Source organism: Strongylocentrotus purpuratus, unplaced genomic scaffold (assembly GCF_000002235.5).
Source record: "Strongylocentrotus purpuratus isolate Spur 01 unplaced genomic scaffold, Spur_5.0 spur5_scaffold_4, whole genome shotgun sequence".
Lineage (NCBI taxonomy): Eukaryota > Metazoa > Echinodermata > Echinoidea > Camarodonta > Strongylocentrotidae > Strongylocentrotus > Strongylocentrotus purpuratus.
The window spans coordinates 35,108,984-35,133,265 of NW_022145610.1; the positions used below are offsets into that span (position 1 = coordinate 35,108,984).

The 24,282-nt window shown below is 37.8% G+C and overlaps 2 protein-coding genes across 2 annotated transcripts in view; one reads left to right on the plus strand and one right to left on the minus strand.

The window, feature by feature from the left end:
- Positions 1-386: 386 nt before the first annotated feature.
- On the plus strand, positions 387-13,428 carry LOC588974 (uricase). The gene is made up of 7 exons (XM_003729188.3): positions 387-464; positions 4,774-4,992; positions 5,533-5,728; positions 7,150-7,336; positions 8,410-8,533; positions 10,101-10,184; positions 10,834-13,428. Exons 1-7 carry the CDS (start codon positions 462-464, stop codon positions 10,906-10,908), a joined length of 888 nt encoding a protein of 295 aa, XP_003729236.2. The 5' UTR covers positions 387-461; the 3' UTR covers positions 10,909-13,428.
- Positions 13,429-14,856: 1,428 nt separating this feature from the next.
- Positions 14,857-24,282, minus strand: part of LOC100893541 (SNARE-associated protein Snapin) — a 10,506-nt gene continuing 1,080 nt past the window's right edge. Inside the window, exons 2-4 of the mRNA XM_003729190.3 lie at positions 23,327-23,373; positions 21,728-21,846; positions 14,857-17,071 (exon numbers count right to left, since the gene is read on the minus strand). Coding sequence (XP_003729238.2) covers positions 16,838-17,071; positions 21,728-21,846; positions 23,327-23,373 — 400 coding nt within the window. The 3' untranslated portion in view covers positions 14,857-16,837. The remainder of the gene's footprint in view (positions 17,072-21,727; positions 21,847-23,326; positions 23,374-24,282) is intronic.

A 24,282-nucleotide genomic window follows, 5' to 3' on the forward strand; every position in this document is an offset into this window, starting at 1 on the left:
TAGGCCGCCAATGGGAAAGGGGGGCGGGGAGGGGGGGGGGGGCGGCCGATTCGGCCCCCACCTTGATCTGCCCCTTCTAAATCCCCCCCATACAGAGAGAAAGTAAGGAAGAAGAAAAAAAAAAATCGAAATTAAAGGAAGCCATAGATTCTGGGGGCCGGGGGGGGGGGGGGAGAGAGGGTGGTGGATTTTTGTTAAGAAGAAAAATAAGAAAAGAAATAAATAAAAAAGAGTAATTTCAAGAGTGTGTTTGTTTAAATGTGTGTGTCAAAATTTGTGCCGGGCCGGGGCAAAACTAGGAACGCAATTTTTATATTTAGACCATGTATACAGTAGGGGACTGGAAGTACCACCGTACGGGGCGCCCCCCCCCCCCCGGATCCGCGATCGGAGAGCGAGGTATTGTTATAAATATCTAAGCTGACGTCAGGATTATATCACCGAGAAGAACTACCCAGGCGATGGTGAGTTTAGTGAATTATGCCGCTTGTATAGTGGTGACACAAAGTGCTGTTCAAGTCTTTGGACTTAACTGAGAAACCATGAAATATATGATTTTGTTTAGCGTTCGCACAACATGTATTTAATGTAAATAATGTCGCGTCGAGATCCCCTTTCTTATATGTAGTCCCGCATGTGCTAAAATATGTATGGTAGTGATTCAAGTGATTGAGTCGAGATCAATCTGTGCAAAATCTCGCCTTCAACTTCTGTACTCTCACGTATTCTTCTTCTTCCTCTTCCTCTTCCTCTTTTCTTTTTCTTTTTCTTTTTCTTCTTCTTCTTCTTCTTCTTCTTCTTCTTCTTCTTCTTCTTCTTCTTCTTCTTCTTCTTCTTCTTCTTCTTCTTCTTCTTCTTCTTCTTCTTCTTCTTCTTCTTCTTCTTCTTCTTTTTCTTCTTCTTCTTCTCCTCCTCGATCCTCCTCCTCCTTCTCCACCTCCACCTCTCCTGTCTTCTTCTTCTTCTTCTTCTTCTTCTCCTCCTCCTCGATCCTCCTCCTTCTCCACCTCCACCTCTCCTGTTCTCTTCTTCTTCTTTTTCTTCTTCTCCTCCTCCTCGATCTCCTCCTCCACCTCCTCCTCCTTCTCCACCTCCACCTCTCCTGTTCTCTTCTTCTTCTTCTTCTTCTTCTTCTTCTTCTTCTTCTTCGTCTTCTTCTCCTCCTCCTCTTCGATCCTCCTCCTTCTCCTCCTCCTCCTCCTTCTCCACCTCCACCTCTCCTGTTCTCTTCTTCTTCTTCTTCTTCTTCTTCTTCTTCTTCTTCTTCTTCTTCTTCTTCTTCTTCTTCTTCTTCTTCTTCTTCTTCTTCTTCTTCTCCTCCTCCTCGATCCTCCTCCTCCTCCTCCTCCTCCTCCTCCTCCTCCACCTCCACCTCCACCTCTCCTGTTCTCTTCTTCTTTGGACCTGTAGCGGCTCTTACATTCGCCCTACTTTTATCGTACATTCATGTCTCCTGTATTTTTCCATCACGGTACTTATTTATATGCATTATTCGGACCACGTGTGTTTTTCCTTCCAATCGAGCATCGTTCCCCCGCGTATTTTCAACTCCACGAGGTTTTTCTCCACTCCTGCTTTCACCTTGGTCGAGTCAAGACGTCTCCGCAATTTCCTCTCCAGGCTGTATTCTTCTGTGCCTTTCGTCTTTTCTACGGCACGTCAACTCTTTCTCTGCCATGTTCATCGGGCTGCAGTCTCCCAGTGGAACGTTATAGTCAGGACCGACATGGCGCCTGACTCTCCGCTGGGAGCTGCCAGTTTCTTCGTTCCGGTAGCTCTTTCCACTCACGAGCTCATCATTTCACCGCAGCTCATCTAAACATTTCTTCATCAAAGTCCGGCGCATCAAACGAGCAACTATTACTACTCAGCACCAGTGCCGGCTTTGCATGTCTACGTTTCTACTCTTCGCCTCTGACATCGAACGACCCACTGTTCCGTCGTCGAGCGCCACATCTCGTCTCTTCTTTTCTCGCCTGAGAGCTTCTTCACTATCTTCATCACGGACGTCAGCGTCGAGATTCTTCACGGCTCTTCAGCCACGACAACGAAGCTGCATCTCCGCCTTCAAGCCTCCGCACATCATCGCATGAGCCCCTTCCTTCGTTCTCAACTCTCTTCTTCTTCATTGGACTTTCGACGGCATTTCATATATGTCGTAAGCTCTATTTATTCATCGCATTTATTCATGTTCATTCTTATCTTTGATCATTATGTAACTATGTGCAATATCTTCAATTCTCATTTATGCATTCTCATTCCGAATCTTCGGCTTGTGCTTGACTACACTTTGCAAGTGTACGTCAGCCTCATCAGTACCCAATAAACATAACGAAAAGGGAATACTTTCTTTCATGTATTTTATTGTCAGTGCAACCTTGTTTCCTCGTAGCTAAAATAAAAATAAGAGTTATGTTGTGTGACGACTGACGAGTGAACACGCTTTCAAATATCCATTCACAATACCTCACACTCATATCTCTAAAGACCCAATGGTGCGCGGGCCGGGTAGGCATTCAGTGACGTTCTATGTGCTGTTTACATTGCATTGATCTGTTTATAGTTATATAGATCTAGATCTAGTAGTCTATAAATATAATAATGTCAATTGAATCTAGAGGTCAATGGTTTGTTTACTTGTAAATTAACATGGCGCCCATGTCTGCACATGCGCACTGTTGTAACCGTAAACTGGTGTATTGGCAATGCAACTTCAATTTTTGTTGAGCTTTTTTCGGATACCAACATTTTACATGATTCTATGGTCTACTATCGTCGGCCAAACAAGCCGAACCAGTGAGTTTGAATTTTTTTTCGTAACTGTAATTTAAAGCAGCCTAATAAATACTCGTGGGGCGGAGGGCGAATTTGCCCCGGAAACACCATAAACAGCCCCCAAAATAGGCCCAAAATCTGATTACGGGGGCGACATCAAAAAAGGAAATGATCTCAAATCGCCCCCGTAACGATTACTAGCGGCCGCGCGCTCTCTTCTAGCTTCGTATTCATTGTGTACATTTCTTGGTTGGCGCGCACACACGTGCTGAATCTGCGTGTAACATTTTATACACAAAAAATTGGTCGTAAAAAAACTCGAACCATATTCCATACCTTACCTGGCTTACCCCAAAATAGGCCCTTACCTGGCTTGCCATGTCGCACCCACGTACGCCAAAACAACCAAATTGTATCCCTGCTATGATGCTGTCCATATCTCTCTCTCTCTCTCTCTCTCCAAACTTCTCCCTCCCTCCCTCCAACTCTTTCTCCCTCCCTCCCTCCCTCCAACTCTTTCTCCCTCCCTCCCTCCCTCCTTCCTTCCCTCCCTCCTTACTTCCCTCCCTCCTTCCTTTCCTCCCTCCTTCCTTCCCTCCCTCCTTCCTTCCCTCCAACTCTTTCTCCCTCCCTCCCTCCTTCCCTCCAATCCTACTACCCTTGCTACCTCTTTCTACTCTTCCCTCCTGTCCCCTCACTGTCTCTTTCTCTCTCTCTCTCTCGAAGAAATAAACAAAGGCATTTATCATTGATTTTTGATTTACTGTTTATTTATTTTTACATGCTACATACCTACTTGTCAACTTGGGCAAGCAAGCGAAATACCATATCTTGACATTTGTAATGATGAAGCTGGAAAAGCTGAATTTCCTTGATGCAAAAGCAAGTGTACATTTCCTGTACATGTACAGTGTACATATGTCATGACATTAAAATTGGTCCTACTAAACAGTATCTGCCCAGTGCCCACTGCACAACATTGAAATTATATTTTTATCACTTCATACTTGAACTTTCAGTAATTGAAATGAAATCACATAAGTTAATTTTTTTTGTCATTTACAAGGTGTTCTTCATAAATGTTCACTTCATTCATCAACCATGTAAAATTTAGATTTATAGTGTGTGTATTGGGTTTTTACAGACGAGTATCAATCAGATATGATTATTTACGTTTTGGGACCAACCTTTAAACGTCACCATCCGAAAGACGTGACTCAGTTTCTAAACCTGCCTCCTCGGCTGAATCAGTTTGTAACTTCCATTGTTAGCTGGATTACAGGCGCACGCCACAACGCCTAGTTATATCCTTTGATAGCAGACTTTAGTTTTACATGTTTATAAAATTATATACTTGTAAGTTATAATCTTGTCTGAAGTTGGGACTAAGATCGTGTTTCATATCTGTACTATTAATAGCTGATATTTAAATGCAAACAGTCAAAATTTATGGCTGGGTAGGTGATCTCGTTTGCTGTGTGTCAATATTGAATTTACATACTTGTGTTTATTTTGTGTGAAAAGGTGTACGTGCGCTACATGGGGGGAAAGGATAATGGCATGCTGCCAAGGACATTTATTTTCTCAATCAATAAAAAAACCGAGAGACTAAGCTTGTGCAAAAGTCTTCTGGGTAGAGTCATAAGTTGTGTGTCCATGGTGCATGTGTGAGCCTCAAATAAGATTTCAATGGTTTCTGAACTGAAAAAGGCAAGTCTAAGGTATTTGGTCATTTGGTGTCCATACATCACCGAGTATTGTAGGGTTCTGAACATAAATTGACATCATATATGTCTTTTCAGATCATGAATGGTCTGATGAAAGCTCTGAATAGTAGGGCTATAGCTTGATACAACAATCAGATACATACAAATCTTAGATAAGGTCTGTGATGTGATGTACGGGACAAAATAGCTTGGGCTTGCCCGAAATTGTTCTTGGAAGCTTCTAACTACGAGTTTGAAACATTTATTTTCTTCTTTATCATTTTATTCGCAGAAGATGGAGTTTATCCCAGAGGAAACCTACTATGGCAAGAGCGCAGTGAAGTTGCTTCGCTTGCGAGCAGAAGGAAACGTGCACCACATCAAGGAATTTGAAGTCAACGTCCACCTCTCGCTCAGCTCCAAGAAAGATTTTGAGAGCGGCGACAATTCTGATATCATTGCCACCGACACACAGAAGAATACTGTTTATGCTCTGGCAAAATTAGTCGGGGTGAGTCCGCTGTAATGTGGTTATTATTTAACGATGTTTGGTTTGTGGTCTTAACTCTTAAACATATGAAGGCCTGCCTTAGCTCCATAATATGTTTTGAAAGAGGAGACACTTGTCATGTACACGGTTATGATATTTACAATTGCAGTTTTTCAGTTACACAGTTCATATTGAACTTGCTGTTGCTGATGTTGTTGCTTTAAAATCAATAATTTAATAATAACACCATCATCATTAAAAGTAGTAGTAGAAGTAGTAGTTGTGAAAATATTGTTCTTCTTCTTCTTCTTATTATAAATAGTATTATTAGAATTATTTGTAGTAGTTATAGTAGTAGGAGTAGTAGTAGTAGCAGCTGTAGCAGTGGTAGTGGTAGTGAGAGTATTAGAAGTAGGAGTAGTAGAAGTAGCAGCAGCAACAGAAGTAGCAATAGTAGTAGAGTAGCGGCAGCAGCAGTAGCAGTAATTGCAGTAGCAATAGTAGAAGCACTGTATGTGCTGATTATCGTTATCATTTTTCTTTGCCAAATGATTTAATCAGGTGAAATCCCCGGAGCAGTTCGGGCAGGCCTTGTGTCGACACTTCCTCTCGTCATTCCGTCACGTCATTGCAGTCCGTGTGCACATAGAGGAGGCGCCATGGAAACGCATCACACAGGGAGGCCAGGAGCACGTCCATGCCTTCGTCATTGAGAAGCAATGCACAAGGTTCTGTGATCTACTTCAAGAAAGGGGAGGTAATTATGTCCACACATCTCAAACTCTACTCAGATCCAGGCTATTTTATCCTATACGGACGGGTACTGACCACGTCTACAATTTCAGTACATTGGATTACTGCATCAAGCTGATAGCCCTACCAGAGATTGAATCATAACACCCAATAAAGATATAGATTTTGTCAATTTATGTTTCAAAAATACTTGGGAGCAAATACCCTGGACTTACCCATCTAGAGGCTTGTTTGAGGAATTATGAACAAATAGGCTTTATAATAGTTTTAAGTAGCCTTAAAATAATCTTCTAAAGTTTGATTTTATTTAACTCTTTTCATACTATTAGCAACAATTAGGACAAACCGTGTACTGCCACAGTCAACTTTTTCCATGCTAACCGTGTACTACATACTCACAAAATCTGTCTTGATTTTCATTCTGTAGTGAATAAAGAGTTAATAAAACATATTAATCAAAACCTTTTTTCAAGAAGCTTTGTAACCCAATTACAGTTTGAGTAGCAATATGGACTTATGTGCAGTATGCATTACCGGTAATTCACTGACTCCAGACTTGGTGGAAATACCATTAATGTTTGTACAAGTCTCACCCACAGCAAAATATATTTCCCACTAAGAAATCATGTCAGAAATATACCACTTCATTTCCAAGTCTCTTGGAGAGTTTTCAAGGAGGGAAATTTATGATGATGAACCTTCCTTATGGGTTGGTTGATGGAAGGTGCAGTGCTCTACAGCAGACCTGTCTTTAACGGTGAAGGCCACACTCCCTGAGATTGATAACATCTGTTATTGGGTCAGTACCAAAACAGTGTAAAATTTCCCATAAGAACCCATGCTTAAAGATACTCTGTCCCTTTTGAAGCCATCATCAAGTTCTGTAGAGCTTTGCAGGAATTATTATGTCATGTTTGTCCTATCTGTGAAATTTAAACGTTAGCAGTGTCCTAGTATTCATATTATGCAAGGAAACCTGTTTACTTTCTAGACTTCCCTGTTAGACACTATTGAGTGACTGACTGACATTTTTTTTTCTTTGGTAATAACAAACATAAAGTGAGCTGTAACAGGTACCGGTACATGAGAGTTTGTCTACATCAATAAACCACTACTTGTAATGGCCAAAATTAAACTGATTGAATCTTTGCGCAGCATAAAACGTATGACAATTCGGTACAAGGTTCTGAAAATCAGACTATAACTTAAGTGATTGTAATCACTTATGTTGATTCGACAACTAATGGTCGTTATTTTCCCACAAAAAGCCATTTTCAAACCCTTTCGTTTTGAGGGAAGTTCTAAATAAGTATTGTCTTTAAAATGCCTTTGGAATTTAACCTTTTCATTTTTTTGACCTGCAAATGGGACATAGTACCTTTAAACAAGCACATCCATTTGTACAAACCTCCATATTTGTCCCAGGTCTCGTGCAGGTTTGGGCCGGTTTGAAAGACCTCAAAGTTCTGAAAACAACCCAGTCTGGCTTTGTGGGCTTCATCAGGGATAAGTACACTTCACTGCCAGAGGTGACTGATCGTGTCTTCTCAACCAGCGTCTATGCTAGATGGCGCTATGCAACGCTCTATGGGCTGGACGAAGATAAGGCATGGTACGTTCAAGCAACAAAAGAATATGCTGTAAAACCAGGGGGGTGTTTCACAAAGACTAAGATTGACTTTAAGTTGGACTTAACTATGGCAGGTCGTTCATGCCACTGTTTGTTCTTACGATTTACTGGCATTGGTCTCTCAAGGGACGTATAAATCGTTGTCACAAATCTACAGAATTTACATTTTTTGATAGTTCACTATCGAAGAAAAAAATATTAGCTAAAGATCATAAATGAAAGACCAATAGTGAGAGCAACCAGTAGCATGAATGGCCTGCCATAGTTAAGTCCAACTTAAAGGCGATCTTAGTCTTTGTGAAACACCCCCCTGAAGCGTTATTATTTTTTTAGGGGAGAGAAAATATTGCAAGTTTGGTCAGTTGTGATTCACTGATTTTGCAGCATTACATTTTTGTGAATCCAAGCTACTTACAAAATTCATGAACATTCCAAAAGTTGTTGGTTTTGTGTTACACATATATAGCAGTGAAAAATAGTTGTGGAAGGTCCAAAAGAACTCTCATAATCTCAAAAAGCCTCTTGAGATATATACATATTGGGACTGGAAATCTGTATCACTCTTTCAAAATCAGATAAGCGAAGAGTTTTTGCAATCTAAAGAATTATGTTTTAATCTGGCAAGTTGTTGTGTTGAAAATGTAAAATCTCAAGCTGCCAAGTTGCCAAGTATTGTATTTCAAAACTGAATTTTATTACCGGTATCTGTAATTTGAGATTATATATGCAGACATTCTATGGGTTAATTATCAATCCAAAGGCTTAATACAATTAGTCCAGTCCTTACTTACCGGTAGATACAACATTTTTTTGTTTCAGTTTTAACCAAGTTTATGTTATATGCAATTCTTCCTTACATTTTTTGACAAACAAGCTATTGAAACTGAACCTGTATTAGATTTCAGTGTCAAATTTTCAGCATGACTCAAAATTTAGACCCCATTTTTTTAAAATCTACCGGTAAGTCTCTAAATCAATAACACAGTGTTATCACTTAACTGAAGTTACGTTAAAAGTGACTCAAAATATGACTTTGTTTTTATTTGTTTTATCAGGCAATTGGCCAAGGAAGCTATCCTGGATGTATTCGCTGGTCCTCCGTTGACTGGTGTCTACTCTGCCTCTGTCCAACACACACTCCATCTGACTCAAGGGAAAATACTTCAGCTCATTCCACAGGTAAGGACAGGAATTCTCTATAGAGTGTTGAAGTGTGACGTCATCAAAAATCTATTTTTAGAGTTTCTCACTTTTTTCTTCATTTTCCGAAAGAGCATCAAAAATAATGCCCAAATGTCGAAAACCAATTGAATATGTTTAGTATTGGCTGAGATATGACCATCTGAATAAATATATTTCCCATAGGAACACAGTGTTATTTGCTCTGGCTCCTAACATTTGGACATTATTTTTGATGCTCTTTCGGAAAATGAAGAAAAAAATTGAGAAATTCTAGAAATAGATTGTTATGATGTCACAGCTTCGGTACTCTATAGGCAGGTATCAAATGGTTCTTGAGGATAAGTGTCCAAACCATGGGCCACAAGGTACAGGGTTAAGGGTTTGAATCCCTGCTGCTGCACGAACATCCTTGGCAAGACATTAATCTACATTTGCCACACTCCACCCAGGTGACAAACATGGGTACGTGGTGGGATTATTCCTTGAGTTCACTGTGCTGTTCCCAGAACTAAAGCCTGGGTAAATACTATTTGACGGGTAAATGAATAGCAGGTCAGGTTGCGAACATGGTAGCAGGGCTCAACAAAGATCTGTATTAAACAGAGCTCCTTGATCTATATGGCCAAGCTTTTTTTATCCATATAGAAGGTTTTAGTACATCTGATCATTGTATTATTAAAGCTTTAAGCACTACTAAAACCTTGTTGAGATATGAAGTAGCGTTTTTTTAAATAATGACGTCAATGTAGTACCCTGAGGTGTTGTGGTCGAGTGGATACGTCGGTTCCCGTCCCGTCGCCGCACTAATGTCCTTTGGCAAGACATTGATCTACATTTGCCACACGCCACCCAGGTGAAGTAAATGGGTACCTGGTAGGAATTTATTCCTTGAAACACAGCGCGCGTAACAGCGTCACTGCTAAAGCCAGGGTAATTACGCTGCATTATTGTCGAGCGCTTACAGACTTCTTATAAAGTTAGGCGCTATATAAGCAAGGATAATTATTACCCTTTCAGTTTCACTTTCAGCATTTCAGTTTCAAATAACACTGACCTCTTAGTGAAAATGAGTAGGCCTTTTGTTTCGCAGAGTTGCTATTCATTTAACGCTTCAAAAAACCACCCCAGTGTACCACTTAATATCTGAATGAGCCTTACGAGAGTAAATAATTATAATAATGTTCGTTATTTTCATAGCGCACATATCCACCATGCAAGGTGCTTGCGGCGCTCCAATATTTAATTCCCTGGTTCTGCTAGGCTACCATTTACGGTGAGAACAGCATTCAAGGAATCCTTCCTACCGGTACCCATTTAACACCTGGGTAGAGAGTGGCAAATGCAGATTAATGCCTTGCCGATGGACATTAGTGTGGCAGCAGGATTCGAATCGCGAACCATGTGATCCACAGTCTGACAATGTATCCACTGGACCATGACACTTCCAGAGTAGCCACCAAGACATCAAAGATACTTTGTACATTGATTATATATGTATTTAAATATGTTATATATATTTTAAAAGAAAAAATTAATTTAATTATTGATTTCTATTATTTTACAGGTCAGTGAGGTGACTATGGAGATGCCCAATTCTCACTACTTTTTAGCTGACCTCAAGAAAATTGGACTTGAAAATAATAATGAGGTGAGACGTGCACTTTTTTTGTTTAAAGGTAAAGACCGGTAGTGGTAAAATTGCAGTTCAAGGGTTTTGGGTGCAAAATAACCACTCCATATTGTTTGAATATTGCCTTCAGAGGTTTAGATGGCATACTTCAACCTAAATTCGCAAAAAAACAGAAATATATGCAGGAATGTTCAATGTTGAAGTGCATTCGCGATATCTATCCAGGCGGGATCGATATGATAATTTACCAAATATATCAGTTAGTTGGCAGTTTCCTTGCAAAATTTGTATGTATCATCGTGTATTAGTCAAAACATATTCTTTCACATGATTGGTAATAAGAGCTTCCAATTCATTTTTTGAGAGGGGGGCGTTTTCAAAACTGGTCTATACCTTTTAAACGTTCTGCAGTTATGTTCATGCAGAGCCATCTGATCATGTGTTTACTATGCACCAGGAGCTCCAGAAGGGTGTAGAAGATCTGTTGTATAAAAAATATGATGCATAGCTTCATCTGTTCATTTACTTACATATTAATTGCAGAAATAATATCAAGGATTTAGGTCTGTGCTGTTAGGGTTTAGAACTTATTCATTCAATGACAACGTTTAGGAGATCATCAAATGCATGACCTTTAACCTTTGCTGACCTTCTGTATGACCTGCAGGTTCTGATGCCAGTAGACAAACCCTATGGATTGATCAGAGCATCTGTAAAACGATCACCAACATCCAAGCTATGAACACAGAAGGAACAAACCAAGACCAGTCAAGAAACACAGTTAAATTTGTATAAATCTAATCTGTTGGGACCGCAAAAAATAGTTAGAATTATGAAAAATTTAACTCAGGAATCGTAGATAACATGTTTTGCATACTTTGGTAAAAAAGAAAACGAACGATCCGCTATTGGGAAAATTTTATTTGTGCGACTTTGAGTTACGCAGAGTTAACTTAATCAAGAAGTGCTTGAAACTTGGAAGGCTATGAACACACTTTTTAAAGCTCATGGCATACTATATGATCTGACTGTAATCCAATTTTCAAAGAAATCGCAATTACTTAAGTCATTGAAATTCAAGCACTTAAAATCTTTCTGATAAAGGTCCCGAGTATTTGTTATGGATACTAAGAATCAAAATGTCAGTACTTTGTCAGTATTAGGGCATGAGCATTGTTTCATGAAACTGTCTCAAGTACAAGTTTTCTGACATCTCATTAAAACATATATATTAGATTTAAGCCTTGTTTGAGTGGGATGTCGGCAAACTTGTACTTAGCGTTGTTTTGTGAAACGATTCCCGGAAGGCCAAATTCACCACCTTAGACTTACCCATGTGTTTTTTTATTAAACACTTTCATTCAGGTTTTGTAAATTAAAGCGCATTTTGTTGAGCAATTTAAATGCAGCCTGAATTAGACTTCTCTTGGAATACATGTTTGCAGCAATAAATACTAGATCAAATGATTTTCCTGTCATTTCACAGCTTTATAGTATGCCTTAGCTGTTGGATTGATATAAGATACAAGACTCAGGCATGTGTTAGTTGTAATCCAATGACTACACCACCCCCCCCCCCCCCCCCCTCCTCTCCATTCTTTGGATATTTAATATTTTTATAAGCAGTGTGAGACACCAATATTGAAAAAAGGATCATCTGTTGTGGTATTCTTGTTTCATATTAATGACTATAAAGTGTTATTTAGTTGTTAAAAACTACTAATCAGATTACCATTTTCAGAAAGTGTTATTTAGATTTTAAAAATCATGATTTAATTCTTTCTATCTGCTTTCTTATGGTACTGAATGTTAATATGCTTTTCGAATTATTCATAAGGCGCCATTTTTGCTTGTGATGGATAGAGGAAAAATTAGCAGGGGTAGTCACTGAAGAGCGTTGAATTTTAGTATGTATTTTGTATTTCATCGAGTGGGACAAATATCAATGTGACATTAAAGGCTTTTTCAGATTGGGCGCAGTAAAAAAACTGCCCCATTTTCTAAATGTGTAAACTGAATGGCAGTTGCACGCAACAAAGGACTTTTACATATTAACTGAGCTCTATGTTATAAGATTCAGAAATGTGAAGTGTATTACAATTACATCATAGATCATGGAAAATACCACTGCAGTTTTGCCGCGTCATATCTTAACGAACCTCTGAAGTAAAAATGAATTCCTTTTAAAAATATAACTTGAATAGTTATATTTTGAAACAATTTATAAAATGTCTTGCCTTCAAAAGGCACATTTTTTCTCTTTACCATTTAATCTGAAATGATGAAGATAATATTCCTACCAATCAAACAAGATATGTGAATGGTTTTGATGTTTATCACTATTTTGTCTAGTAAAATAAGGTACTTCCAAGGATTATCTAAGGTTACAAAATCATTCAACCCTACCAAAGAAGCACTTTGATAATCAACCTGTTTCTACAGGAGACTACACAGTTGACTGGTTTCTACAGCCTGTTATTTTTAATACACAAGTTTCAATAGGATATATATCCATGAAATTGTACTTAAAAATGATAGTTACCTACGTGAAACACTGCCTTGGAGAGTAATGTTATTGTCTACCTGGAACAGACCCATAAAGTGACCTGATCAGAATGTAACCAGTCTGTTTTTCTACAGAGGTGCAGTCGACAGACTTCAGCAAACTTGGGCTAGCACATAGGATGTCTGCATAGTGGGTAATGCGTACAGTAATGCATTGTGTCACATGACCAGAATAATCTACCTCGGGAGACAGGTGCACTATTCCATTAGTGTTATTATCAGATTATGGGGAGTTATTACACACGAGTGCATACCTGGAAAAGCCTGCAAAATAACAGTATTCTAAACTCCTGTAGAAATTTGCCATTTGTTATTGAAAGAAGCCTTGATATACAGGAATATGTTTTTGTTCACATGTGGTTTTATTCACCTTCATAAAAAGGGCATTTACTAGTGCTTTGTTTGGTACGTGAAGCAGTAAAATTGTTTTAAACGGACATATACATGTATGTGTTAGATATTTGTTAACAAGAAAATATTCTCAAATACTACAAAAGTGAAGAGCCCTTTTTTTAACCACAGAGTACAATTACACGTTATAAATCAGGGAATACTGTAATATATAACCATGTTAAAGTAAGTATTATTTAATTATGCCTATGTAAGAAACTATATAACTTTTATTACTCGTATCTGAACATTCTTTGTACAAGATTTTTGATTTTGAATAAATCCTCGAATTATATTTATCCCTTCATCCATTTATTCTTTCATTTATCTTGTATGTCAACCTCAAAATGGTTAAACAATTGTGGGAATAATGCTAAGAAGAAAAGAAAGTGGTGATGAAGACTACGGTACTATGAAAAAAAACTTATTTAGCAGGAGATAGACGATTGGAACAAAGCCTTTTTACAATGACAAATTACAAAAGTCAGTGATAAATCTGCTGATAACCAATCGGAAGCAAGGATTTCTGTAGTTTATTACAAAAACTGTCATTTGTCACTGATGACAAGTTCTGTGAAACGCCCCCCAGGTATGAAGCAGAAATGGAGAGACTTTACATCATCCGTTTGAAAGGCAGGGTATTTTACAGACATCGCTTCCACTGCTTTAATATATTTAAGGCGTATAAAGGCGTACTTAAAGCGATTCTGGTTCTTGTAGCCCATCATCATTACATGATACAGTCGACACGTCGGGACATTGTGAGCAGAAGTGATGGTAATATATCCTGCCTTTAAATAATGCACCTCCGTGAGCATGTCCCTTGTATCCCGTGTTGTCCCCGCCCCCCCCCCCCCCCCCAACTCCGTGAATGGAGGGATACCATGCATGTTCCCAAAATGTCCGGTAAAGGGGTACTTTTCATGCACCAAAATCTGGCTCAAAGTACATAAAAATCTGGCTCGTATTGACTCTACACACCGGACTTAGGGGGGAGTTTTCAAAAGGAGGGAACATGCATAATTATGCGTACCCTACATAACACCAAGTGGGGGGGGGGGGGCGGGGTGTTGTCATGTACAATGAAAACTTGTTATAAGGAGCTCTGAACTGATATAACAAGGCAATTTTGCTGGTCCCAGCTCTTTATATTCTTTTTTTTTCCAGGCCTAATATAACAAGATACTTGATTTAACTATGGCTCCAATGCTGTCATAAAGAGTTGCTGCTGTATGATGAAAAAAGTTGCTCAATAGCTGTACATGATAAATTCTGTACAGGTTTTAAGACAAGATGCAATAAGCCACTTCACAGTTGCACTTAGAGGATAAAGGTCATTGCAGAACAAATTGTGAAATACACAGAGACAAAATATTAAATACGTACTCATGAAAGTTATGTTATCATTATTCATTTATGCACAAGCAGTGCACTCCATGATACACAGTTGGAAGTATTCTTTGAAAAGGGGAAACAAAGGCCATCTATGTAGCACCTCCATCGCTGTAGGAGGGATTATTTCAAACTGTACAAAGTGGGACCTCTTCGTGTTTTCAAGATCTGGGGACATTCGGGGTCACTTGGGACATGTGCTAACTGTGAACTGGTCTATTATCATGTAGAGAGAGAGAGAGCGACAAACAGAGAAAGAGAGAGAGAGAGAGAGAGAGAGAGAGAGAGAGGGGGACAGAATGATAAAGAGAGAGCATCTGATGTAGTAAACACAATATCAATATTTCAAGATGGAATGAGATTATTTTATTACAAATTCTTCATATACATGTAGTACATTTCTAAGCATTATATACCTTTTTATAACTCTTAATACCTTTTCTAAATCCTTGATTTTTTTATCATTTTTTAAAAATTTTATATGTACCTTTGTATTAAATATTTCATACATTCATAAACATTTCTTTAAGATTGCTGGTTCACTGAAAAACAAGTTGTTACTCAACTGTTGTTTGGTTTTGAACCAATTCATCCACTTCCCAGCTAATCACAATTTGTTGATATACTTTTCATTAATATTACCGAACCAATTATTATCAATTCGTCTCATCAGACGTCGGTCTAATTACCCTTTGACCCTTAAATATACTGATCAATTGGGATATTTAAAGACTAGTTAGAACAGGCAAGAGATACACCGACAGGTGGACAAATATATACGAAATATTACTTTTACTAGCTCTTTACTAGCTCAGTCGGTAGAGCAGTGATCTCGTAATCCAGTGACCCGGGTTCGAAACCAAGGGGATTCGCTAGTGCCCTTTGGTAAGGCATTAATCCTCATTACCAGGTCCCTCGGAGAGGACCTAAATCCGTTGGCCGTGTGGCTGCTTATTTACAAGCATTTATGCTTTCTTAGCAGTCAGGTAGAATAACCACCACCATAACCACCACCATTACATACATAGACATTCTTAGCTTTTAGAGGAGAAGTGGACCCCAATATCTTGTTGATTTGAATAAAAGCAGGAAAACGATAGAAATTGGTCAGTGAAGGTTTTTATAAGAATCTGACTAAAGATAAAGAACTATTAGATGAGACAGGCAAGAGTTACAAGTAGACATTCCGCAATGGCCATTCCCCTTTTACAAGAACTGTATCATTATTAGTATTAAATGCATTTCATATATATGTACATGAACAACGTTAAAGTGTAGTCTTACAAATAAAAGTCTCTATCTCATATTTCTTGTTGCATTGGATAGAGTTGTATGAACAGTAAAATCTTGTAAGAACACCACACACCTGACAGACCTGACTAGATCTTTACGGACAACATTCCAACAGGGATTAGATATGACCACATTTAAAATGTAATTTCTTCCTGATCAAGTTTCTGAATGGCCATTTATAGGATAGCATTGCCATTAATCAATATTGCATAGTATTGTGAGTATTCCAATGGCCATTGCATAAAATTAATCACTGATGGTAACTTTCCCATCATTATCAACTACCATGGTGACATCACTCAACAGTCAATCAAATGAAGGTTCCCATGGAAGTTACTATTGATGGCAAAGTTACCATCAATGCTAAGTTCAATGCAATGTGGGGGCTTAGTTACTGGAGACTAGGCACATTACTGCTGCTTGCTATCTTGTAGCCCGCAATTAGGCCCTTTCTCCTATCTGAAGGCTTGCAATACCTTGCAAAAATCATGGAACCATGTTATAACAAGCTCCGCTATAACCAGAAACCCAATATAACTAGGACATTTCAGTGCTCCCGAGGAGCTGCTTAAAACGAGGTAACATTGTATCTTGACATTTCTTTTTCATTACTTATTTGACCATGCTGAATCCAAGACCTCAAACATGAAGAATTTATATCTTTAGAAAAAATCTTACCTAATCCAACTGAACTTTTGTCAAAATACAGAAGCAATCATGGTCTTACCGTATATGTTGGCCCTGAACAATAATTACATCATTTTACATGTAGGTCATTATAAAATGGCATATGTGATGTTATTCATCAAGTTAAAATTAACCTCTATCACATATCTATTCATGGATCGTTCAGCGTTGAATCAACAGTCATTGTCTGAAGTAAAAACAAAGAGCAGCAATCAATGTTTTTGATGATTAAATGACAAAAAAATCCATCAACTCTCCAACACTTTTCCAGTCACTGTCTGATATAAAGATAGAGCAATATTAAAGCATATGATTTAAAGACAAAATGTCCATCAGAATTCCAATCACTTTTCAGAGGATGATTCCTCCTCCCTGCTCTCTGTCTCCACGTCAGGTCTTGCATCCTCTTGGCTTGTGTCTTCTTGGCCCCCATCTAAAGGCTTGTCATGGGCTACATCAATGGCTGCCTCTGGCTCAGGGTTAGACTCAAAGGAGAGCTTATCCCGAAGTCTTGTCATCAGGCGATAACGCTTTCTCGTTGTGGTGTTTACTTTATCGTCCAGCTTCATCACTCGGTCCTGTACAGAAAACAAAGAGATTTCAATCATGAGATAGACAATGAGAGAGAGAGAGAGAGAGAGAGAGAGAGAAGAAAGGGGGGGGGAGGAGAAATTTGATCTCTACCACTATTTTGCATACCGGTATATATAGCAAAAACTATGCATCATCAGTGCAAAATCTTTTTGTAGGAGTAATTTTTGAAGTTCATTGTGACTTGGATCCCCTTAACATACAGTGCAAATTGTTTGTGTGTGTGTGTGTGATTTATACCCTTCAATAATGTACAAATATCTTTTAAAATATAAGATAACCCCCCCCCCCCCCCCCAAAAAAAAAAAAAAAAAACAACAACAACAAACAAACAAAACAAAAAACAAAATTAAAACAGTGATTTCCAATATATATATGTGAGATTAAAAGTTCTGTGAGAAATGTTAACAGATGACCCATCATTAGACAGTGGCTATGCACATGATGAATGTGTGATTGATGATTAAAAGTGCTTTCCTGAATTAAAAAGAATAGTAAAATGGATTGAAGCAAACAATGAATGTACTGTAATTTTCATGAAGTATGACACAAACAAAAGCAAACTTATATCCATGAAAATAATAGGAGCGTAATCAAATTAGAGGAATAAACTTTGGAGAGAATGCATGAACATGGGTATACGGTATTCATAAACTTATCATGAAATAAAAACACCATACATTGTATGAACTTTCAACTGAAATCAATAAATACATATGAACATTATTTTTGATTTCTTAAAAAATTAAACATTGAATACCATTTGTCTAATTGATTGAAGTACCTATCACCCCCCCCCCCCCCGAACCTCATATGTCATGTTAAATGCCATATAATTTTGAGACTATCATAAAATTTAACATAAATGTTGAATCCCTAATAATGGAGTCACACTACCTGACCAACTCCAAACCGACCATTTTGTTTGTCCATTGGAGGTATTAAAAGTAATATTAGGTTTGGTCTGTAGTCAGTCTGGTGTCAGTCTCATTGATGTAAATGGGATATTACCGGAAATAACATCAAGGTTTTCTATCGACCTACTCCATGGAGATATTTCAGGGGGGTGTTTCGCAAAGATCCCGAGTCGAACTTAACTCTAAGTTGGACTTAAATATTATGGAGAGCCATTTGTAGCCTTAAAATAAATCTATTCAAAAGCAAAACTTCAAGTATTTTAGACTTTTCATAAATTCCACATCAAGAACATGAAATCCCCTTGATAATAGACAATATGAATGGTTTGAATCAACATTTTATGCATTTTAAAATAACATTTACAAAAGATTTTCAATGATGCTAACGGCTTTCCATAATTGTTAAGTACAACTAAGAGATTAGTTCAACTTAAGATCTTTGTGAAACACCCCCCAGGACTGGTTTTTTATTGCATTCACTCTTGAAACCATATGACCTTTGACTGAGTCCCTGATGGGCAAAATAAGTTGTCTATGGTGTACTGAATTTCTTTTTCTTTTTTCTTTGATACTTGATATAAAATCTGGAAAACAAATGCAAATAAGAAGCTTACTTGAACACTTTAAATCGTAATCCTAAGCAGTAATGCTGACAAAAATACAACTTTAGAGTTTAGAGCATTCCAGAAATTACAAAAGTGCAACTAATTCTAAAAGTGCAACTAATGCTAAAGCCAGGGTAATTAATGTGAAGCGCCAGGAGTGTCGATTCGGACAGACATGAGCGCTACACAAGAGCCCACTATTATTATCAATTATAAAAAGAAAAAAAGGCAATATCTATAATTCATAACTTGTTTAGGCATTCTTTAATTGCATAGAGAGAGAAACTGACAAGATCGTGGTTTGGGAAACTACTCATTTTTTGCACAGCGACAATTGCATGCAAAGTCTATGGAAGGGGAAAGAAACTTATGCGTTTGATGAAATGAAGAATTAACGTACAGATTAAATGGTGGTTTCCTATTTCACGATAATGCCAGGAAACAAAACTCATGCACTCGTAAAACATCTAGTCTACCAATTTAATTACCAATCGATGCCAAACATGCCCAGGCATAGTCTCTCATGGTAGGGGACCAGCGGTGGGAGGGTCAATGAGGGCCTTCCGCTTAGCCGTCTCACGCGAGATGTGGAAATGGAGTCTTCCAAGGCGCTCCTGTTGGATGCAAGTGGATAGTGTGTATGCATGAGGGTGGAGAGAGACGGAGCGACATGAAGAGAGAGAGAGAGAGAGAGAGAGAGAGAGATGAGAGAGAAAGAGAGAGAGGAGAGAGAGAAGGGGAAAAGAGAGAGAGAAGAGAGAGAAAGGGAAGAGAAAGAGAAAGGGAAAAGAGAGAGAGAGAGAGAGAGGAAGAAAGGGAAGAGAGAGACAGAGGAGAGACAGAGGAGAGACAGAAAGGGAAGAGAAAGAGAAGGAGAGAGAGAAAGGGAAGAGAGAGAGAGAGGAGAGAGAGAGAAGGGGGAGAGAGAGAGAAGGGGGAGAGAGAGAGAAGGGGGAGAGAGAGAGAAGGGGAGAGAGAGAAAAGGGGGAGAGAGAGAGAAAGGGGAGAGAGAGAAAAGGGGAGAGAGGGAGAGAGAGAGAGAGAGGGGGTGGAGAGAGGTAGCAAAAGAGAGAGAGAGAGAGAAGGGGGAAGGGAGAAGAGATGAGAGAGAGAGAGAGAGAGAGAGAGAGAGAGAGAAGGGGAAGGGAGAAGGGGGAGATAGAGATGCAATGTATTGAAGCTTGATTGACATGATCATGAATGCAAATTGTGAGAATTGTGACATCTTGAACAAATTGTGAAAAATTCACGACAACTGGGACACCTGAATTTTCTTACCTTTTACACTTGTACATATACAAGATATCCCATTTTACATTTCATAATGATTTAAGTTTTAAGCACTAGACATAATTACTAGATACAAATTTATCTAGCCTGTACATTCTCCTTATCACCTACAAACATTGCATCAATCATAAAAACACATTTTAAAATTTCATTAGTAAATGAAGAAAAAAAATTAAATATTGGACGTTAAAGAGAACATAAGAAACCTTGATTATATGGTGCAAAAAGACTTTAGATTGGAAGGCATGCAAAGTAGTGAGATGATGATATAGCACTTAATATGAATAAATGCAATGTCACAACTTATACACTCTTTCATGATGGTTTAATTAGAAAGAACAATGGGAAAACAAAAACATGCTGAAGTTTAGTACAGAGTAAAGAAGTATGAAAAAAAGGTTTTAAATAATAAATTGGATGTACGGAAGATTGAGGTATTGCCTTCGGTAACTTAGTAGCACAAATGATATTTTTGAGAATGGCCACATCACGATTATCTGTAATTAACCAGAATGGCGGAATAATTTAGGATCTAAAGCATTGTAATGAACTCCTAATGTCTTTGCAATTTAGAAGGTAGACATTTTACAGTTTCATGATGCAGTTTTTGTTTATTATTCTCTTCCCTTAGGGAGGATGTTAGCTTGAAGACCTAAATTCACATCTATCTTCATGGCACACAAAGATGCCATGCAGGCACATGAAGATGCCATGAATGTCATATATATATGTTTACAGAAACTTTCACCGTTATGTGTTTCAGAGATGTAGTTGAGTTCTGGGGGGTGTTTCACAAAGATTCTAAGTTGAACTAAACTCTAAGTTGGACTAAAATATTATGGAGAGCCATTTGTAGCCTTATAATAAAATACATTCAAAAGCAAAATTCAAGTATTTCAGACTTTTTCATGAATTCCACATCAAGAACATGAAATCTCCCAAGATAATAGAAAATATGAATGATTTGAATCAACATTTTATGGCTATTAGAACAATTTTACAAAATATTTTCAATGATGCTAACGGCTTTCCATAATTGTTAAGTCCAACTTAGATTTAAGGTCGACTTAGGATCTTTGTGAAACTGGGCCCTGGTCATGTGATTTTATTGTATAAGAAACTGTCTGAAAGCAAGTGGGAATGCTTGATTATGTTACTGTACATAGATGTATACTGTGAAGTTTTGGTATGTTTAATACGTAAGGCAATGATCTAATCTTGCTGAAGATAGCATGCACTGCACACAGAAATGGGTATATGGGACAACACACAAACATTTTTTCCATATTTTTCATCTATTCCAGTTATATTTGGAATACGACAGAATTTTAAGAACAACCCTTCAAGTGAGATATTTCTACGATGATAATCTTCCTAGCATACACTCAAATAAAGAGAAAGCTCACATTATTAATCATCTTCACCAGAACTCAACCCTCTCTTTAAAATTTGAAGCGTTTTCAACAAGTTAATTTTTGATTGATTGTCAAACACTATGCAGTTTAGTCAAATTTAAGTATTTGCTTGTCATAAACTCAATTAATCAGCATCAATTTCTATTTAAAATATGAATATTCCTCACTTAACAATGATTACAAAAATAATAATGACGAATCTATTCTATTTGTATCATCAATTTGTTTGCAAGTATGGAATATGTAATAAGTTATGATTTTTACTGTGTATCATTTGTACTTATCTATATCTAAGTTTTGTTGAAATGCTTTTTAAAACTAAGCTTGCAAAACTTGCAATGTAATTTAGCTTTCGGGCTACCATTTTGCAGTTGATCTAATAAAACAATTCTATTACTACTAGACATATCACTGACCTGAGCATTCTGCACAATATTATTGACTGTGGCTATCCTTCGTTTACAGTTGGCCAGCTTCTTGACGTATAAATCTAAATCGATGGGGGCGCTCTTTTCTTTGCACAGTTCTCTTAGAGCTATAGCATGTGATAAAAAGGGGAGGAGGGAGGGAAGGAAACAACATAATTTATTAGCATTTTAATATTAACTGGGCTATGAAATGTTTGTCTGTTTAGAGCTATACAGTCATTAACTCATGTTCCATAACACAGAGTTAACACTCGTGGCTCCAAACATCCTTTTTTTTTCATGATCATTTTGTATACCGGTACTGGAAGATATTAAGGGCTAGCCTTTGCTCAACTACTTCGAAGTTTGTAATAAAATCCAGTAGGTCAAGAGGGGAGGGGGAGAGGGGGGAGGGGGGGGGGAGGGGGGAGGGGGAGGGGGAGGGGGGAGGGGGAGGGGGGAGGTTGGAGGTGGGTTGCTCTACACTGTCACCAACAGTCCTATGAATCACTTGCAATTTAATAAATCAACTACATGCAGACATTGTGTGCCCGGATAGGTTGTGTATCTGGAAAGCTGATTTAAACAGCAATTTAAAGAAGTTTACAAGCAACATTTGATAAATCTTCTTAAACTTATATTGGACAATATTATTTAAATAATTAATTTAATATTTATTTAAGGTAAAACATTCATGATGGTTAGTGCTATTTAACAAATATTTTCTGTTGAATCGAGAAGAGAAGTCTTTGTGGACACCCAAACCCCTATCATACAGATATGACTGTATGTTCCATTGTTCTCATAGAGTGTGTAAAGCAAGGGTAATAAATGGGAGCAGCAGGAGTGTCACATATGACAGACATGAGCGCTATACAAAAACCCACTATTATTGTTATTATTATAAAATCGGCATATATGCTTTATTTGTCTTTTACTCAGCAGATGCAAGACTCTTTAACTCATTTCCTTGACAAGCTTTTTCAATGAATTTAATGCAAAGTCAGTGTTATGTTAAGTGAACTTTCGTCTTTGGCTTCTCAGGATTAAATTTTCTGTCAAACTGCCAAGTTGAATCCAAACCAATTCCAAAGTCTAAACTGACTGATGCTTGGCCATAATTTCACCAGGATTTGTTGTTTCGTGCTATTTTCAGCAGTCTCTTGTCAGCCCTGTCAGTATGGCTGTGGTGTTCACATTTAAGAGGCCGAGTTTGCTCTGAAACACTTGTTTTAATCATTTTCCTTGAAGATGTTACACTGAAGTCCAACAAGAAATCCAACAACCTATTTTCACCAAATCTAAAAACCTATCCGACCAAAAGTACCGGGTATGAGATTCTTTAAAGGGATAGTTGAGTTCTATTTTCAGACTGCTAATGCCTTCAGAGTGCATGGTTATTGCTCTTATTCTTATCTATGACATTTCTAGTGCCTTTTTAGGACCTAAAATTGCTATGAAGTTAATTTTAGACCCCAAAATGTGTGAAATTTAGCCAATACGATCATACCAATTCAGCTCCACTTAAACAAAATACGGTGACTGTTAATTAATTAATGATAACAATACATGGGCCGACTGGTTTACCTAGAGTTTCATCACACTTACCATCGTCCAACTCTTCTATCCTTTGCCTCAGTTCAACCTGACTCTCCCTAAAATTATAATTGACAAAAATGGAAAGTAAAAAATGTCAACAGAAAATTTCAGAAAATATGTTGACTTAACGTTTGAGCTAGATCATCTAGATGATCTATTTGATAATTTAATGTGATGGACATATTGTAGATAAATTACTGGTACAGTGCTAGTTCAACATTTTCCATTGATTCATGTGTTAATGTTTGTTTGTTTGATTTATTTTATTTCTGCGTTCAAAAATATACAAATTCAAATTCACAGTACAAAAATTTGAACAATAACAAATAAAATGTTTACAAAAGTAATTAAATGGAAAATCATGTACAATTATATCATACGATAAACATGTACGAAGCATACAAATAAGGTAAGAAATACGAAATATTTTCAATAAATTAGAAAGGTAATTTAGAATGCAGGAGACCTCATCGTGAGCGGTTAGGCTGGAGATGGATGGCTGCCTCATTAATGTAAGAAAGATTATCCCCCCAGTCAGTCCCCTGACAGTGACATGCCTGAAAGTTTCAGGAAAATTATGAATGTTATTAATAATTTGGAAAAGACTTCCAGTGCCCCATTTATACTCAACCTTCATTAAAATGTCTGCCTCATTTAGAATGTTGGACTGGAGCATAAAAGAACAAAATATTATTGGGTTGATATTCAAGTAGACCTAGACCACTTTATTTTCATGACTGGAGCGTCACTAAGAAACTAGGGGGGGGGGGAATCCTCACATATTATACAGGGGTGTGCACTGTGTAGCTCTAATAATGGGCCATTTTTTCACAAAAAGTCCCTAAACATGGGTCCTATTTTTACGAGAATATCCCTAAAGGTGTTCGAGTTTGCATTTAGCAAACACCCGAACATTATAAAAAAATGGGCCATTATTTCGAGAAAAATCCACCCAAAAGAACCTA